The sequence below is a fragment of the Mustelus asterias genome, chromosome 9 (assembly GCF_964213995.1).
Source record: "Mustelus asterias chromosome 9, sMusAst1.hap1.1, whole genome shotgun sequence".
Classification (NCBI taxonomy): domain Eukaryota; kingdom Metazoa; phylum Chordata; class Chondrichthyes; order Carcharhiniformes; family Triakidae; genus Mustelus; species Mustelus asterias.
In genome coordinates this window covers 108213618-108233501 of record NC_135809.1, presented here as the reverse complement: position 1 = coordinate 108233501, position 19884 = coordinate 108213618, and the positions used below count along the sequence as shown (strand labels likewise).

General features: G+C 42.6%; 1 protein-coding gene across 2 annotated transcripts in view; it reads left to right on the top strand.

Annotated features, from left to right (window-relative positions):
* Positions 1–19884, top strand: part of plekha7b (pleckstrin homology domain containing, family A member 7b) — a 467762-nt gene that overhangs the window by 302761 nt on the left and 145117 nt on the right. For both annotated transcript variants that reach the window (XM_078220764.1, XM_078220762.1), the window contains exon 5: positions 12526–12637. In XM_078220764.1, the coding sequence (XP_078076890.1) occupies positions 12526–12637 (112 nt within the window). The remainder of the gene's footprint in view (positions 1–12525; positions 12638–19884) is intronic.

The window sequence follows — 19884 nt, the reverse complement described above, 5'->3', positions numbered from 1 at the left end:
TTTCTTCTGGCTTGTAGATAAATGCCATTATAACCCAGAGTTAAATAGTGAAGATGGGTTGAAATTTTGAAGTTCCAGCTTGATTTACTTCTCCGAATCAGGGCTTATTCATGTTGAATTTTGGATAGGATGGAGCGCATGATTGAATGTATTAAACCTGGTCAGTATGAAGGTTGAACTGCATGAACAGAATGGCTTTTACTTGTCCTGTCCTGTATGTTGCACAGATGTACCTTCATTGGACACAATGAATGGGTAAGGTGTTTGTGCCCATGGTTGGTATTGCAGTTCTTTACACTGACCACTGGGACTTCAGTTCAAATCTAGCCCACACATGTGATAACACTTCCTCCTCTTTATTATCTTAGTTTGGCCATTAGAACAGAGCTATGGGCGGAATTCTCCCAAGCCCGTGTCGGCGTGTTTGGTGGCGGCCATGGTGGATGAATGTGGCGGGAGGCCCAGAAATCAGTTTCATGCTAGTGTGAATTTATAGTAAGTACTTCTGCTGGTAGCTGCCAGGGTGGGTTGTAAAACCCGCCAGAGGCCGGTGTGCATCTCAGTACATCCTGTTAATGTGATGCAGATAAAGACCTGAACCCACCATGCCAGATTCTGCATGATGCCGGCGGACTCACCTGGGGCTGCCTGTGGAGTTGTGGATGGAAGCCGTTCACAACCCTGGATTCCAGAGCACCGCAGCAGTGGGTCAGGGGAACATCTGCAGGTGGACTTCCTAGATTCAGTGATCTGGAGGGGGTTCATTTTCCAGCCTCAATGTTCCTGGAGATCCATCCTCATTTTCAGGAGGTCCATCTTCTTTCTTCAGTTGTGGGTCAGTGATGTTGGGTGTCTTTTCAATAAGGCACTCGGACACATCAATGCTCTCCAGGTCCGCCCTGCCACGGAATCCAATGTAAAACATCCCGGTGCATAATTAATGAGGCGCTGCGGGAAACACTGCGCATCCCTGCACTCGCCACAGCACTTAGTCTCAAAATAGGAGAATTCTGCCCTATATTTCTAATTCTGTCACTACTGGTAAGCACACATGGAGGGGTAACAAAGATGACTGGCTTGGAAATGGAAAATAGCACCTTTGCACACTGAAGATTGGCTAAAGAGAAGATGGGTTGCAGAGGAAAGCTCCCTCTCCGCTGCCAATAATATTGGATCTAATCTGGGAATGTTTGATGCAGACTGTAGGTCATAGAGTCTTAGAGGTTTACAGCATGGAAACAGGCCCTTCGGCCCAACGTGTCCATGCCACCCTTTTTTTAACCACTAAGCTAGTCCCAATTGCCTGCGTTTGGCCCATATCCTTCTATATGTGTCTGATGTAGAGCAGGATTCCATTTAGCAGTGCTAACATCCTTTAACTTGAATTAAAAAATCACCCAAAACATTGTAAAGTTAGTAAATTCCACAGGATCATTTCAATTTGTCTTTTATTACATTGCAGCCCTGATTTAGTGATAGTCAGTAGAACTATCCACAGTTCAGACAACTCTACTGTCACATTCTGTTTTCAATGACACATTTGTATTATGAAAGGCTTTGCACCAGAGTCTCTAGGTCCTCATTACAATGAACCTATTTCCTGAACTGAAATCCATCTACAAAACATGGAAAAAAGCCAAGGAAAGTGATTGTACTTCATACTTCTGACTTTATAAGGTATGGGTACTCCGAGTGCTTCTATTCCTGGTTTGTGGTTCATCACAAACAATGTTTGTTGCGAGCAGGAACTTTGAACAGTAAAGACAAGCTCGGCACTACACTGTCACCAACAAAGTTTTCTGCATGCCTCTTTAGATTGTCTAGTGAGTTTTTATGCCAACTCTTGTTTCATTCTTATCTGCTAAATTCCAGTCAGCCAACTCAACAATTAAGAATAACTAGTAAGGGTTGGGGAAGAATCATGTTAACATAGACATACGGTATGATGAATGGTTATTTCCCTGTGGGTCACCTTTTTGAGAAACTTATTTTCAAAAGAGATGAGGAGGAGGGACAACTGGATATGGAACTGGCTTGGATGCAAGGAGAAAAGCTGAACTCTTCCTTTGACAGGAATTCTGTAAACAAGAATTGAGGCAGTTTGCCTCCTCCACCCACTGATCCTCCTTAGTACTGGATATAGAAGTCTCCCTTTCTCTGAAACCAGGAATTGCTAATTATGCACTTCACTTAGTAGTGCCACATAACTATTCCAGAGTAGGGGACGAAGTGAAAATTACAAGTTTGTTTCCCACAGTGTGTGGGTAATTACATAGACTGGGTATTTGGCAGAGAAACCAGCCATTCAGCCCAACAAGTCCCTACTAGTGTTTATCCTCTGCTAGAGTCCCATCCCACCTTTTATGATCTAAACTACTGTTGTAACCATCTATTCCCTTCTCCTCATTTGTTTGTCTAGTTCCCCTTAAATGTGTTGTTTCTACCACTCCCTGTGGTAATGCATTCCACATTCTTGCCATTCTTTGGGTAAAGAGGTTTCTTCTTAATTATTTTTTACATTTCTTCATATTGACTGCCTCTAGTTATGATCTTCACTTGGGGAGGCATTTTCTCTCTCTCCACTTTATTAAAATCTTTTGTAATTTTAAAGGCCTTTATCAGGTCACTGCAACTGCCTTTTTTTACCAAGAGAGAATAATTTGTGAAGGTTAATTTTAAAAAGTAATCGATAGCCTCTGCTAAACTTGCATATCAAGCCAATACAAACTATTAAGCATGATTATTTATTTCTCTAATAATAAACTCCCAGCAGCTTTGTTTTTCCTGATTGTTGATTAGTTCTAATTCCTGTGTGTGAAAGTATGAATTGTATTATCTTATTTTAAATCAGTTAGATCTTGCTTTAAAATGACGAAGGGAGGAATTTTATGGAAACGTATCACTGTGAGTTTCCTGACATTGTTCTAAATGTGTATGTTTGAGTCACTTGATTTGCCTTTTACTGGTGGTACAGTGGTTAGCACTGCTGCCTCTCAGCGTCAGGCACCCGGGTTCGATTCCTGGCTTGGATCACTGTCTGTGTGGAGTCTGCATGTCCTCCCCATGTCTGCATGGGTCCCCTCCAGGTGCTCCTGTTTCCTCCAACAGTCTGAAAGACATGCTGGTTAGGTGCATTGGCCATGCTAAATTCTCCCTCGGTGTACCCGAATAGGCTGTGGCGACTAGGAGATTTTCACAGTAACTTCTTTGCAGTGTTAATGTAAGTCTACTTGTTACACTAATACTTAAATTGAACCTTGCTATATATTCTACATCGTCTCTCAGACACCCCCAAACTGGACTGAAATTTCAAAGTACCTCCAGTTCTTTCCCATAGCAAAGAGTTTTGATATGAGCGACTGGATTTTCAATCCGGGGTTGGAAAAGAGATAGCTGGATTATATCCATGGGCGGCCTTGCATTGTGTCCGAGTTGTCCACATTAGTCTGAAGGTGGCAACAGGCATGTCTGGCATAGCTGGGCTTGCTGTGCAGTGGAGCAGCAGGGACCTCAGAGGGCCACATGCTAACATGGACAGGCATCCATGGGTGGCACAATGATATTTCGCATGCCTCTCTTTGGACTGTGATGGATGCCAATCTTGCATCTGGAAGAAGAAACAGAAATGAAGAAGCACGAGCAGAGGTTTGCAACTAGCATTGTGGCGCAGTGGTTAGCACTGCTGCCTCACAGCTGTCCCGAGGCATGGTACATTGGGGAAACTATGCAGACGCTGCGACAACGGATGAATGAACACCGCTCGACAATCACCAGGCAAGACTGTTCTCTTCCTGTTGGGGAGCACTTCAGCGGTCACGGGCATTCGGCTTCTGATATTCGGGTAAGCGTTCTCCAAGGCGGCCTTCGCGACACACGACAGCGCAGAGTCGCGGAGCAGAAACTGATAGCCAGGTTCCGCACACACAAGGACGGCCTCAACCGGGATATTGGGTTTATGTCACACTATTTCACATAAATATTTCTGCTTTTTTCCTCCTGAGTCTTTATCATGCGATCCTAGAATCAGAATTTATGTCACACTATTTGTAACTCCCACAGTTGCGTGGACCTGCAGAGTTTCACTGGCTGTCTTGTCTGGAGACAATACACATCTTTTTAGCCTGTCTTGATGCTCTCCCCACTCCCATTGTTTTGTTTCTTAAAGACTGGATTAGTTGTAAGTATTCGCATTCCAACCATTATTCATGTAAATTGAGTCTGTGTCTTATAAGTTCTGTTTGTGAACAGAATTCCCACTCACCTGAAGAAGGGGCTCAGAGCCTCGAAAGCTTGTGTGGCTTTTGCTACCAAATAAACCTGTTGGACTTTAACCTGGTGTTGTTAAACTTCTTACTGTGCCTCACAGCACCAGGGACCCAGGTTCAATTCCGGCCTCAAGTGACTGTCTATGTGGATTCTGCACATTCTGAGGCGGAGTCCTGCTGCTCAAACCTGTTAATGAGCTCTACAATGAGCTCAACAGCCAGTTAACAGGAAGTGTGCTGGGTGCTAGCTCTTTTTTTTTCTCATCTCCCACCACCCCTCACTTCTTTCCATCCTCCTTTAGAAAATTCCATTGCATTCCGGAGGTGTTGGGGTCTGATGACACCCTCAATGAATGTAAGCACCCACACGGGTGGTTGAAAATCCAACCCTACCAATTAGCCGTGCTCAATTCTCTGCACTGCCCCCAGCATCTAAATGCCACCCTCATGACTTGGCAAACAGACCTATGTGTGAGAGTCAATATGCAGTCCGACCAGGATATTGTACACGTTTATTCTTACCATTCTTGTAAATGCATTCTTCTGTTTTGATTATGTATTGAATGCTCTGTTGGCTCTTGCTAGTGGATTGCCAAGTACAGAGGTGAATGAACTTCCTCATTCATTTTGACATGAGGAAGAGATGATACTGGATATTTATTGGACCTTGTACATGTATTACAATACAAAACCACTCTGCTGGAAGCTGTGGAGATATTTACAGCCCCATTTCCCAGATTAAAGGGAAACAGCATGCAGAAGAGTTTAAATGGGGAAAATTATATAGTTTTTCTAATGAATTAGTGAATGAAGATACAATGTCATGGAATTGTATTGGGCCACAGCCACTGCGCCAGTAAAAAAAAAAAGGTTCATTATTTAATTCTTGTCCTTGCTGATTTACAATGAGGATCCTCACATTGTCTGTAAACAAAGAAATGATTCCAGCTATGATAATGCTCACAGACAACTGACCTACCGTTATTCAGTGTTAAATGAGTATAAGCAGTAGGATACGGTATGGGACAACAGTTGGTATTTTGGAATTGTATCCCAGCATAACTGACCACTGTTGAGAGAGGGGAGAAGAAAATTGAAGAAAAATGTATTTTAGCAACAAAATTATGAAAAGCGTAAAAATTTGGACATGGCTGAGGTTTTTTGGGGGTTGTTTCTAATCCTGTATATTGTTGTTCTCCTATGTCACAATGGCATATCAGGTGAGGTCTGACGAAGGGTCACGCTGGCTCTATTCTCTCTCCATTGATGCTGACGGACCTGCCAACATTTTCTGTTTTAGTTTTACCTTGAGATTTTGTCAATGCTTGGATCTTAAGAGGAAATAATTTGCCTATGCTGCCCTCCAATATTTATACAGCATGATGAACTATTATCTCTCCCTTTTCCAGTAAAGGCATCACTGAACAAAAACCTTATTTTGCTTCATTAATTCAAGTTTTTGAATAACAATGGAAGTCTTTTAACTCCACATTGCAAAGTCTAAAAGGAATGTCAGCACAAGTCTGTACTGAAACTCTTTATTTCTGCACACTAATATCATAGAATCCCTCCAGTGCAGAAGGAGGCCATTCAGCCCATTGAGCCTGCACCAACAACAATCCCACCCAGGCCCTATCCCCGCAACCCCATGTATTTATCTTGCTGGTCACCTGACACTAAGGGACAATTTAGCATGGTCAATCAACCTAACCCACACATCTTTGGAGTGTGGGAGGCAACTGGAGCACCCGGAGGAAATCCACGCAGACACGGGGAGAATGTGCATACTCCTAAGAATTGCACATAGTAATTGTTTTAAACTTGACGTGCAAAACTAATCTGATTCTGAGCTAGTCCAGTGTGCTGGGACCATAACACACACACTGAGTGGAATTTTATCATCTTCGCATCAAGTGCTGGCTCAGGCAAGAAAAGCAGTGCGCAGAACAGCTGACATGTCTCACCAGATAATTCAGCACTTGGTGCATAATGAATGCAGGAGTAGCCCACACGCTGGCGGGCAAGGCAGGAGAAGGCTGCCAACATCAGGAATCTTTTCTGATTTTCAAGAAAAAGACGAAGCCGCTAAACTCCACGTGCTATCCCCCCTTCCCCCCCCCCCCCCCCACCTCATGCACACGATGGAGTTCCGCAGAGGGGCCACTGGCACTGCCCACTGTCATCCTGTCACTGCCCCAGTTGTAAACTTCGCTGATGTCATGTTGGTGAGGGCGGGGGAGGGGGAGAAAGAAGATCCCTATGTGGGGAGAGGATGCAGCGGGGAAGCCCTTTAAGGATTATTTAAATGAAGTTTCTGGATGGGAACATTGTTATGTCACTGGCGAGGGGCGTGGGGAAAATCAGAAAATGAGATCTCACTGGTAAGATCCTCGGGGTTTTTTTTGACCCTCGCAGGATTTTGCACCTGCATTGCCCACGGGCACAAAAACCCCAGGTAACATTTTAATGTTAGCATGCTGACATACTGATCAAGTGCAGTGCAAGTGCAAACTTGGGGAAGTTTTTCACACAAAGGGTGGTGGGCGAGTGGAATCGGCTGCCGTCAGTGGTGGTGGAGGCAAACTCAATAGGGTCTTTTAAGAGACTCCTGGATGAGTACATGGGACTTAATAGGATGGAGGGTTATAGGTAGGCCTAAAAGGTAGGGATATGTTCGGCACAGCTTGTGGGGCCGAAGGGCCTGTTTTGTGCTGTAGTTTTTCTATGTTTTTTTGTTTCGATTTGACGATGCTTTGCGGATCCTAAATCCCATATAATGTATGGAGGCGCAGGAAAAAAACTGGGTCTGCATGATCACTGACTCTATACAGGATGGTAGATTTGCATTTGATAATGGGGTTGACTATGAGGGCTGGTTAGCACCATTGGCAAGCTGGCAAATGTGTGGAGAGATGATGGAGTAGTGATAATGTCACTGGACCAGTAATCCTGAGGCACAGGCTAATGCTCTGGGGACATGGATTCAAGTCCCACCATGGTAGCTGATGGAATTTAAATCAAAATAATAAACCTGCAATTGAAAGTAATGATGACTGTTTTTAAAAAAAAACATCTGGTTCACTAATGTCCTTTGGGGATGGAAATCTGCTTTCCTTACATGGACTAGTCTACGCGTGACTCCAGACCCACAGTAATTTGTATGTTAGATGGAATTAGCCATGGTAAATGAGTGGGGTTATGGGGTCAGGGTGGAGGGGTGAGCTTGGGTGGGATGCTCTTTCAGAGAGTTGGTGCAGACTCAATGGGCTAAATGGCTTCTTTGTGCACTGTAGGGATTCTATGAATGCGGTTAACTCTTAACTGCCCTCTGAAATAGCCTAGCAAGCTACTCAGTTCACGATAAATTAGGGATGGGCAACAAATGCTGGATGCCTGTATCTCATGAAAGAATGAAGCAAAAATAACACCAATAGTGTGGCTTCATTTCTTCTTCCGGCTGATGTAAACTTGGGATCTGCTTCTCCGGGTGAAAAACAACCAAGAAAATAGCTCAGGATGAAGCATCAGTGGACAAGGAGCCAATGATCTGTCTTTGGACAGAGCATGCGAATGAATGGGATTGACTATGAGGGAACAGTTAATATGTCATTCACTTGGGTATCTCCTTGTGCTGTAGTTTTGTGTTGCCGTACTGTTCAATTCACCCATTGATTGCATTTGCTACTGATAGGTTTGCCTGAGCTGATAATAGGATGCTGAGGGTTTTAACTTCCATTTTTCTCCGATCAAGCTTCCATGAAGCAACTTAACATAGAACATAGAACATAGAAAGCCACAGCACAAACAGGCCCTTCGGCCCACAGGTTGCGCCGATCACATCCCCACCTCTAGGCCTATCTATAGCCCTCAATCCCATTAAATCCCATGTACTCATCCAGAAGTCTCTTAAAAGACCCCAACGAGTTTGCCTCCACCACCACCGACGTCAGCCGATTCCACTCACCCACCACCCTCTGAGTGAAAAACTTACCCCTGACATCTCCTCTGTACCTACCCCCCAGCACCTTAAACCTGTGTCCTCTCGTAGCAACCATTTCAGCCCTTGGAAATAGCCTCTGAGAGTCTACCCTATCCAGACCTCTCAACATGTTGTAAACCTCTATCAGGTCACCTCTCATCCTTCGTCTCTCCAGGGAGAAGAGACCAAGCTCCCTCAACCTATCCTCATAAGGCATGCCCCCCAATCCAGGCAACATCCTTGTAAATCTCCTCTGCACCCTTTCAATGGCTTCAACATCTTTCCTGTAATGAGGTGACCAGAACTGCGCGCAGTACTCCAAGTGGGGTCTAACCAGGGTCCTATAAAGCTGCAGCATTATCTCCCGACTCCTAAACTCAATCCCTCGATTAATGAAGGCCAGTACGCCGTACGCCTTCTTGACCGCATCCTCCACCTGCGAGGCCGATTTAAGAGTCCTATGGACCCGGACCCCAAGGTCCTTCTGATCCTCTACACTGCTAAGAATGGTACCCTTCATATTATATTGCTGCTTCATCCCATTGGATCTGCCAAAATGGATCACCACACACTTATCCGGGTTGAAGTCCATCTGCCACTTCTCCGCCCAGTCTTGCATTCTATCTATGTCTCGCTGCAACTTCTGACATCCCTCCAAACTATCCACAACACCACCTACCTTGGTGTCGTCAACAAACTTACCAACCCATCCCTCCACTTCCTCATCCAGGTCATTTATGAAAATGACAAACAGCAAGGGTCATGAGGACATGAGCTTCTGTGGTATAAATACATTGTTAAATAAATGAAATCATTGTAATTATATTTATTCTATCATGGCAACCAGACATCTCAAAGCATTTTACAAACAATGAAGTGCTCTTGAATTGCAGATACTGCTGCAATGTAGGAAATGTGGCAGCCAGTTGGGTGCACAGCGAGTGTGATAATGACCTGATAATCTATATTTGTGATACTGTTTTCTGAATAAACATTGGCTAAGACACTGGGCTAACCCCTCTGTCCTCTGAAATAGTGTCATCGGATCTTTTACACCCACCAGAAAGGGCTTGTGATTAACATTTTACCCAAAAGCAGACCCCTCCAACCAGGGTGACCAACTGTCCCGGATATTATGGGTTTGTTTCATAATCGACACTACTGTCCTGCATTGCAGCTAGTGAAGACACTATTTTATCTGTCCTGGCATTTGTACACAGTGCGTGTTTGCACTGATTTCAGCTGCCATCAGGATTCCACCCCTCGGCTCTCTCAGATTCACCAGCAACCCCTGCCGTTCTTTCAGTCTCCCATGCCAAAGTTTACCTTAATTTTTTCCCCAGAGTTGGACCCACTGCCTCAAACAGTGCAGCACTTGACATTCAATGGCATTACCATTGCTGAATGCTCCACCATCACATCCTGGGGGTTATCATTGACCAACAACTGAACTGGACTAACCAAATAAATACTCTGGCTACAAGAGCTGGTCAGAGGCTAGGGATCCTGCATCAAGCAACTCACCTCTTGACTCCCCGAAGCTTGTCCATTATCCACAAGCCAGTGGTGTGATGGAATACCTCTACTTTTCTGGATGAATTCTGTTCCAACAATCCTCGAAGCCCAACACCATCCAGTACGATGCAGTCCGCTTGGTTGGCATTCCATCCACAAACATTCACTCCCTCCACCACCAATGCACAGTGGCAGCAGTATGTATCATCTACAAGATGCACTGCAGGAACTCACCAAGACTCCTTAGGCAGCACCTTCTAATCACACAGCTAGTAGCATCTAGAAGAACAAGTGCAGCAGACACATGGGAACACCACCACCACCTGGAGGTTCTCCTTCAAGTCACTCAACATCCTGACTTGAAAATCTGTTGCCATTCCTTTACTGTTGCCAGGTCAAAATCCTGGAACACTCTCCCTCACAGCATCTTGAGTGTATCTGCACCACATGGATTACAGTAGTTCCAAGGGCAGTTTGGGATGGGCAATAATTGCTGGCCTAGTTAACGATGCCCGTATCCTATGAATGAATAAAACAAACACTCCCTCGGTACTGCAATGGAGTATTAGCCCAAATGGTTGTGTTTGAGTCTTGGAGTGGGACTTCAGCCCACTGAAATCGGAGTCAGAGGCCAAGGGCTGGCAACCAAGGCATGGTTTATGTGAAAATGCAAGTTCAAAAGCAAAATACTGCAGATACTAGAAATCTGAAATAAAAGCAGAAAATGTTGGTAAATTCTCAGCTGGTCTGGAAGCATCTGTGGAGAGAGGAACAGATTGTTTTCAGACTGGTGACCTGAGTTCTGATGAAAGGTCAAGTTAACTTTGTTTCTCTCTCCACAGTTGCTTCCGGACCAGCTGAGAATTTACAACATTTTCTGCTTTTTATTTCAGATTTCCAGCATCTGCACTATTTTGCTTTTTTTAGTTCATCAATTTTATTGCACCCCTTTGATTTACTGTGAGTTAGATTCGCAGATTACTGCTCTGAATATATTGAATTAAATGCTATTTTTAATCCTGCATCTCCTCTTTAAGGTTGCATCATATTTCCTGTTATTCTCCACATCATTCCATCCAAGGGCAAACCTTTCCTGGAGATGTGTTGGTATAAAATATTTGATATGAATAAAATAATCCAAAATATTACTTCAAATTAATCAAAGAAAGAAGACGCACGAGAGGACATCATTATAAATTGGTTAGGGAAAGCTCTTGGAATGATATTGAGGATCCAGAGTGATAAATATTTGGATGACACTGGGGAAAAAATGATTTGGGCTGTTCAAAATGCAGTAGGATCCTTTGAGGTGTGATGGGGTAGGAGAGGAATGACTGACCGAAGGGCCTCTTCCTTGACATTTTTCATGTCTTGTATTTCCTGGTAATATTCCTTTCACTCTCTCACCATGTGTAGGAAAGTCCGTGGCTTCACTTAACACCTTCCAAAGTTGCACTCAAAGACAAGTTGGGCAATAGGGTTATAAACAGAAAACTGCAAGGAAGCATTCCAGGACTTCAAATTCTTCTCTGTCTTCAGAGACCCCTCTACTTTCTCAGAAGACTAAGGAAATTTGGCATGACAGCTATGACTCTTACCAACTTTTACAGATGCACCATAGAAAGCATTCTTTCTGGTTGTATCACAGCTTGGTATGGCTCCTGCTCTGCCCAAGACCACATGAAACTACAAAAGGTTGTGAATGTCGCCTAATCCATCACACAAACCAGTCTCCCATCCATTGACTCTGTCTGCACTTCCCACTCCCTTGGAAAAGCAGCCAGCATAATTAAAGACCCCATGCACCCCGGACAGACTCTTTCGTCGGGAAAAAGATACAAAAGTCTGAGGTCACATATGAACCGACTCAATGACAGCTTCTTCCCTGCTGCCATCAGACTTTAAAATGGACCAACCTCACATTAAGTTGATCTTTCTCTACATCCTAGCTGTGATTGTAACACATTCTGCACTCTCTCGTTTCCTTCTCTATGAACGGTATGCTTTGTCTATATAGCGCACAAGAAACAATATTTTTCACTCTATACTAATGCATGTGACCATAATAAATCAAATCATATCAAGTTAACAGCAGGTTTACTTTGATTTGATTTTATTGCTGCAAAGCCAGTTGATTACCATGAGGCTTCTTGTATAGTTATTGGTTCATGGCAGTCAATTCAAGATTAACCATCGGCTTTGAAGCAATTCAAGTTTTAATGGCTTCAATTTTTCTGGGTGTGCAGAACCAAGGCTGGCACTTGAAATTAGTCCAAGTGAGAGAAGGGGTCCCAAAGGTTTTATAGTGTTGGTGTAAAATGCAGTATTGTTTTCAACACATTGGGGAAGTAGGGAGTGGGGTGAAGAGTGTATGTGAAAATGTGCTTGGATCGTTCCTCTAATTTTCTCCTAAGCTTCGAAGTACATATGAAAACAGATGGTTAATGCTGATGTTGCTGAAGTGTTTGAGCTGCTTATGTGATTCCTTAATGCAAATTAAATGCCTTTTTTAAAAAAACTGAAGCATCTACTTTTGTTTCTTGGCTTTTGCTATCAGCTTCACATGCACTTAGTATTTTATTCCAACACAATGGTGCAATAGGTTTGATAATGTAAATATCTGCACACATTCCTAAAACTTGAGTCTATTCAGTGCTGTTTGCTTCTGTTGAGTTCAGCAGTACAGGCTTATAACAGTATTTTCTTCAGCCATGTGTGAAATTTGGAAGTACCCTGCCATTGACAGTGCTCTTCCTTATCATTTAGACCAGATATCCAAATGTCCAGGCATCAGACAGACCAAAGGCCACACAGTATGATCAGTGAGACCTCCACAGCAGTAACTACATCCACGGTGGACAATGCTCCAGGTTTAAAGGTGAGATTAAGAACTGTCCTTTTTTTAATTATACAAAGCTATATTTACTGTGAAATACAAGTCGACCCTGCTGCAATTTTCAGCTACTGTAATCAGTTTGGTATTCCGATTTGTTCATTTTACAGTATCTGTCCTAAAACACCTACTGGGACTATGTGTTTGTGGTTATCATGTGGATCAGCTATGATGTGCCCTCACCTGCTGTGATCTGTCAACTTGCTAAAAAATCTTTGGATTTTTTATTCCCCCTGTCTTTAAGGGACCTCCATATATATATATAATCCCAATAACACCCAGTCCTTTGGAGAGGTGGGTGTCACATGTTTCAGAGTAAACGGAAGCTGAAGAAGACAGTAATGTGATAAACAGACTGAAATCTGATCTTGTGGACTTTATGGATTCTGTGATAGATTTTCTGTGGTTGAGGGGCACCAGTGTGAATATTTAAATTCATGCATAGCTAGGTGTTGGTGCTTTTGAGAGCAATGGAGGTGGGAGAAGAAAAGGAAAATAATTTAAATTAAGAAAAGAACATTTTGAATTTGACAACTTTTATGGCGCTCTCCTAAAAGTGCTCTAATCAACAGTGTTGGGGTTAAGAAGCAATGCTTTCATATTGGTTATCTCTCAAATTGTCTATTTCATTGCTATGATAGCCCACAAAATCAAAAGCCAAGCAAACGGCTTGGCAGGGCCAATATAAAGCAAGTGAGTCGTGCTTTCTCTGGAGATAAGGCGATATTAAAACAGTCTGAAGTGCTGCACTTGGCCGTGCCTATTGCCATTTATCTCGTTGCAGCCAAGCTGAAAGAACAAGCAGTTCATCAGTGTGACCCATCAGCATCTTTTTACAAACAAGATCCTCAGGCAGAAGTGAGATTGTAGATAAGATTGTGATAAATGCAAGATTTTATAAAATAGTTGTGCTTTGGGGCAATGCCTTTAATTTGGGGTAAATTGGAGGCACGAATTCAGTCATGTGACCTCTGAATTCTGCTGTTTGAAGTGGGGGGGGGAGGGTGGTCTCAGGTTATTTCACTTATCAGTTCTGAAAGATCTCCCTGAATTTTGCAGTGGTTGAGTTGCACGTTTGTAGTGGGTGATGTTCTTCCCACTGCAAAGTTTGTCACCATTGCAATGGTGGCGAAGTTAGACCCAAATTTCTGAAAATATTTATTGACTTGGCACAAAGATAAGTGGTCAGCTTGTGTAATGGGAGTGTGAAAATGTTACATGGCCAAATGTGGACATAGTTCAATGTGGGTAAAATATTGAAAAAATTGTGACGATAAGAAGTGATGATTGGCAATATCTTTTATAAAGATCATTTTCCGTGTCGAAGATTTGAATGAACTGATGTGTCCTATTGATCACAGATGGCATAAAATGTTTTCGATGATGTCAGCCACCAAAGGTTTGCAGACGTTGGAAGTTTTGCTGCTGATTTAGTGTTTGCATGAGTATCCTGGCTGCTTTATGGATTATTGAGTTACATTGACAGGAGGGGTAATGTGCAGTCAATGGTAAAATACAGATTAACTTTATATAAACAGTCTGCCTCATGCCACCGGTGATCAGAAAGTGTAGCAATGTTTTTTCTGTTCCACTTTTCTCTCGTGTTGAAGTTGGAAGCTTGTGCTTCAGCTAAATTCTGCTTGTGTTGAGAAGCCCAGTTGACAGAGCTTCACAACTGATCCAGGTCCTGCTCTTCCCTGTTTACCCACAGCAGCAGTTACTAAATAATGATCAGAAGCAGAAAACTGGGGATTGTTTCTGTCTTTGTGTTTGGGCCTGTTGTAGCACCCACGATGAAATCAGCCAACTTAACACAAAATGGAGATTGAGCATGGGATCTTCCCCATCGTGCTTAGTTTTAAAAATTCTGTCATGGCATATGGGCGTCGCAGGCTAGGTCAGCATTTTTATTGCCCTCAAAGGTGGCATTAAGCCATCTTTTTGTCTCCTAGGCGGTGAGGTTGAGCCACCTTATGGAACTGCTGCAGTCGAAGTGGTTTAGGTGTACCCACAACGCTCTTAGGGCAGGAGTTGTTTCGATTTTGACTCAGTGACAGTGAGAGAACAGTGATATAATTCCAAGTCAAGGTGGTGAGTGGCTTGGAGAAGAATATGCAGGTGATGGTATTCCCATACCCTTGCTGCCCTCGTTTTTCTAGATGGTGGAGGTCATGAATTTGGAAGTTGAAGACCACATCAGCTTGAAAATTTATCGATCGAGTCTGTGGTAAAGTACTGTGGAATACTGTGTTCAATTCTGGTCGCCACCTTACCAGAGGGATATGGAAGCTTTGGAGGGAGTACAGAAAAGGTTTACCAGGGCGTTGCCTGGTATGGAGCGTATTAGATATGAGGAGAGATTGAATAAACTGGGATTATTCTTCCTGGAAAGATGGAGACTGAGAGGCGACCTGATAGAAGTTTATAAAATTGAGGAGCATGGATAAGGTGAACAGTTGGAAGCTTTTTCCCAGGGCAGAAATTACAATTACAAGGGGGCACAAGTTCAAGGTAAGGGAGGAAATGTTCAGTAGCGATCTGCAGGGGAAGTTTTTTACGCAGAGAGTGGTGGAGGCCTGGAATGCACTGCCAAGTGAAGTGGCTGAGGCAGACATATTAGCGACATTTGAGACTTATCTGGATAGACATTGGAACAGATGGGAAATAGAGGGATACAGGCAGTTGGTCTAGATAGGACAACGTGATTGGCGCAGGCTTGGAGGGCCGAAGGGCTTGTTCCTGTGCTGTTCTGTTCTTTGTTCTAATTGAAACAGTTCACCAATAACTGTAAAACAGTCTGCCGTAACTTCATCCTTTATGCTGACTTAAATTCTTTACATTTTAGCTTGGGACAGATGGTAAATAAATTGGAGGAATTGTAATTCTGTCAAAAAAATCCAGTGGGATAGGAATGGAAACAGCTATTTAAGATGATCATTGCTCTCAATGTTTAGGAGCCTCTCCCATTGCCTGTGTTAAATCAATAGCATATTCATTTCCTCTTTGAATGCAGTTTGTGGACTTGTCATTCTCTGATGTATTGTGGCAGGAGCTATAAACTGGATCAAACCTGCTGAGATGACTCTGGCATTTTGACTTTAACTCCTTGAAAGACAGCTTTTCCACCCCCCCCCCCCCCCTTGTATTTTTCACAAATTGGTTTTCAAAACTTCAGAATTTTGAGCATCCACTTTAATTTTTATATACAACGTCTTTCTTCCCAGTCAGGAACCTGTTGTAATTTTCAAACATTTGGTCTGTTTTCTAAACTGTATAGCAAAAAGAAAATGGTCGCACTCCATAAATGTATTGACAATTTAACATAAGAACATAAGAAATAGGAGCAGGAGTAGGCCATCTAGCCCCTCGAGCCTGCCCCGCCATTCAATAAGATCATGGCTGATCTGAAGTGGATCAGTTCCACTTACCCGCCTGATCCCTATAACCCCTAATTCCCTTACCGATCAGGAATCCATCTATCCATGATTTAAACATATTCAACGAGGTAGCCTCCACCACTTCAGTGGGCAGAGAATTCCAGAGATTCACCACCCTCTGAGAGAAGAAGTTCCTTCTCAACTCTGTCCTAAACTGACCCCCCTTTATTTTGAGGCTGTGCCCTCTAGTTCTAGTTTCCTTTCTAAGTGGAAAGAATCTCTCCATCTCTACACTATCCAGCCCCTTCATTATCTTATAGGTCTCTATAAGATCCCCTCTCAGCCTTCTAAATTCCAACGAATACAAACCCAATCTGCTCAGTCTCTCCTCATAATCAACACCCCTCATCTCTGGTATCAACCTGGTGAACCTTCTCTGTACTCCCTGCAAGGCCAATATATCCTTCCGCAAATAAGGGGACCAATACTGCACACAGTATTCCAGCTGCGGCCTCACCAATGCCCTGTACAGATGCAGCAAGATTTCATACAATAACATTCAAAGCATTAATTTTTTTTGCAGCTGTGATGCTCCATGTCCCTTTTGGTGGAGGGGAGTGGAGGTGGGACATGATGACTGTGTTTTAAGCTACGAGTGGTGATCCCTTTAAGTGCTATGTTTCATTGAAAGATTTCTTGTAAAGCACCTGGCTGCAAGTAACTGATCATATGACAAAAATATAGGTGATTTTAAAAAATTAGAAAAAAGGTCAACAAGTAGTTAACTAAAGGAGTGGGTAGATTGTGGATGTGCTTCTGGTCTCGATCAGGGTTTTCAGCTTGGAACAAGCTAGCCGCAGGAACACATTTATTTCGAGCAGAGTTCAGTTGAAATTCTGTGCGCTGGCTAAATGAGTTAACTCTCTTGTTAACTGAATGTTTCCCAACAGCGAGTTTGATTTTTAGGGATAGCCCAGCTGAAAGTTTTAGAGAAAGTTTCAGATACAAGACTCTAGTTCTAAAGAATATTCGAGCCAGGTAGGTTCTGATCTGAGGGAGCTACGTTGGAGACATGTGTTAAACAACCATGCAAAAGTTGGAGGAGTAAGGGGAATCCTTGCCGGGGGTAAGTGGACGGCCCGCAAAATCTCAGCCCCTACGTGAAACTTTGAAATGGTATTCAGACCAAGTAGTTAATCTTTCAATTTCTGTCAAGTATTATGACCCGAGTTTTGGGATTCAAGTCAAAGGAAAGTTGAGTTAAGAAATTCGATTTACACTATACATAGTTCTGTTCGTAGTGCTTTTAATATCTTAACATAACTGACTATTTCAAATAATAAAGTTATTAATATTCATTTTTATTTGGTAACTTTTTTTATTTAAACCTGTGAACCTTATGCTTTTGTCCATTTGGTATATATCTGGGTTTTCGGATTCTTAAAAACACACAATACTATGATTCTATGATTCTAATACTGGTCTCTAAATAGCACAGTGCATTCTCACTTCAGAGTCTATGACCTGGAGGAATATTCCAATAAAATGAAAAGAATATTGGGTAGTTATCAGTGTAATTTTTATTCATGTTGAAAATGTTCTCTCCCTGTCGTTAGGTATTTGTTCATTATACAAAAGCAGTAAATATCATAGTTATATGCACTTTTTAGTCCTTAAAACTCCTTTACACAGTTAACAATGCTGAGCATTTTATAGACAAGAAGTGGAATAGGGAGATAAAGTTATGAAAATAACATTTGCTTTGACATTGTTAAACATTGCACAATGTTAACTGAAAGTGTAAACTATATTCATCCAGGTGCTAACCAGGTTAAAAAGGTTGGCAGTAGTGCAACTAAAAATTGAATGATAGCGAGTCGCGCATAATTAAAGCTGCATTGATGTTTATTCTGACTTTTAATATCTTAACATAACCTGTATCCCAGTAGCTGCGGTCCCACCAGAAAGACACAGCACTAGATGTATAAATTTGGGAAGGGATGAGTAATATTTTTTAGTTCTCAATGTTATTTTTGTCTTTGTCTGCTTGATTATCACCAGTTCCTGTTCACCAACTGGAGCTAATGCAAGTTGGGAGGTAACCATTTGGAATGATAGGGAAAGGATCCTTAGCTGGTGTCAGGTAACATTGGATAGAGCTTTTGGAGACATTTTTCTGGCAGTTGTTTGTGCGTATTGTACCAGTTCTGAATATCTTGTGTGGTTTGTGCTAGAAGTTCTGCTATGCCTGTTGTTGAATACACTTACCTTTTAAGCTGCGGAACTTGTAGGGATTTGACAAGCAACCACAGTGTCTGATTTCCTTTCTCTAAATCAGTAAACTCCCTATAGGGGTGCATGTTTCAAGCTGATAACTGAGTGGCTGCATTATGTTGAGGGCTAATCATAAAGATCCACTGGACATCATGCTGGGAACTCCAGGGGGTGAGGAGAGGGCCACTGGGCATGTTGTGTTCGCCAAACACCTGTTTCCAGTCGCACATGAAAGTTGCCCTGCAGTTATGCCTTTGCTGAAATAGCAGATAGAGGAATTTCAAATGAATGTCTTCACATGATAATTGCTAACATCTCACAATGTCTTCAAGGCAATTGTGTCCATCGATCCTTGCAAAGTATATAGGTACAGCAAAAATACATCCAGAAGAGAAAGAATGAAAGATCTTGTGTGCCTTGCGCATCCATGAATCAAATGTTCCACCTTCCTCCTCTTTAAAAAAAAATCTGCACTGACCATTGATGCATAGCAATTGTAGGATTAAAATGTATGTGATTCTTCTATCTACCACTTATGCTACCTCAGAACTATAAATAATGAGTGCTGCCGTCAAGGGGAGAAATTTTGCCATGCATCATCTATAATATGATGAGTGACATTTCAATGTGTCAGAAAAAAATAAAGATATAAAGCCCATCATTTCATGCTTACTTTTCCGACCTCTATTAACCCAGCCTCTCCCAAGAATGGAAGTCAGTGATTTACAAGAAATTGCCAATTTATAGAAATTTCCTTCAATAATTGTGCTACAATTGAATCCGATTTGCCTATTTATATTATGTTCTCACATTGAATACCTGAACAATGCAAAGTGACAGATGAAAGATTTAATACAGCTCTATCTCAGCAGTGAAACATTTCAATTGTGTTACAAATCTTGGATTACCCATTATACAGCACCATAAGATGTCTACTGATAGTTTAAAATGTAGGGCTGAATTTGCTAGCACCTGTAATGAACATTATTACAATACAAATATTTTAACGTAGAATCATACAGTGCAGAAAGAGGCTATCTGGCCCATCGAGCCTGCACCGACAACAATCCCACCCTCCCTATACCCTTTACCCCACTAATCCCCCCGACACTAAGGAACAATTTAGCATGGCCAATCAACCTAACCCGCACATCTCTGGACTATGCTTGACCCTCTCTCCACTTACATTGTCTGTACCTTTAAGACTTGATTACCTGTAAAGACTCGTATTCCAACCATTATCTTGTAAATTGAGTTTGTGTCTATATATGCCCTGTTTGTGAACACAACTCCTCACTCACCTGAAGAAGGAGCGACACTCCGAAAGCTTGTGCACCAAATAAATCTGTTGGACTTTAACCTGGTGTTATGAGACTTCTTACTGTGCTTACCCCAGTCCAACGCCGGCATCTCTACATCTGTAGGCGGAAACCAGAGCACCCAGTGGAAACCCACGCAGATACCAGGAGAACGTGCAAACTCCACACAGACAGTCACCCAAGGCCGGAGTTGAACCCAGGTCCCTGGCACTAAGAAAGCAGTGTTAACCACTGTGCCACCTTGCCCTCCATGTTTTTCCAT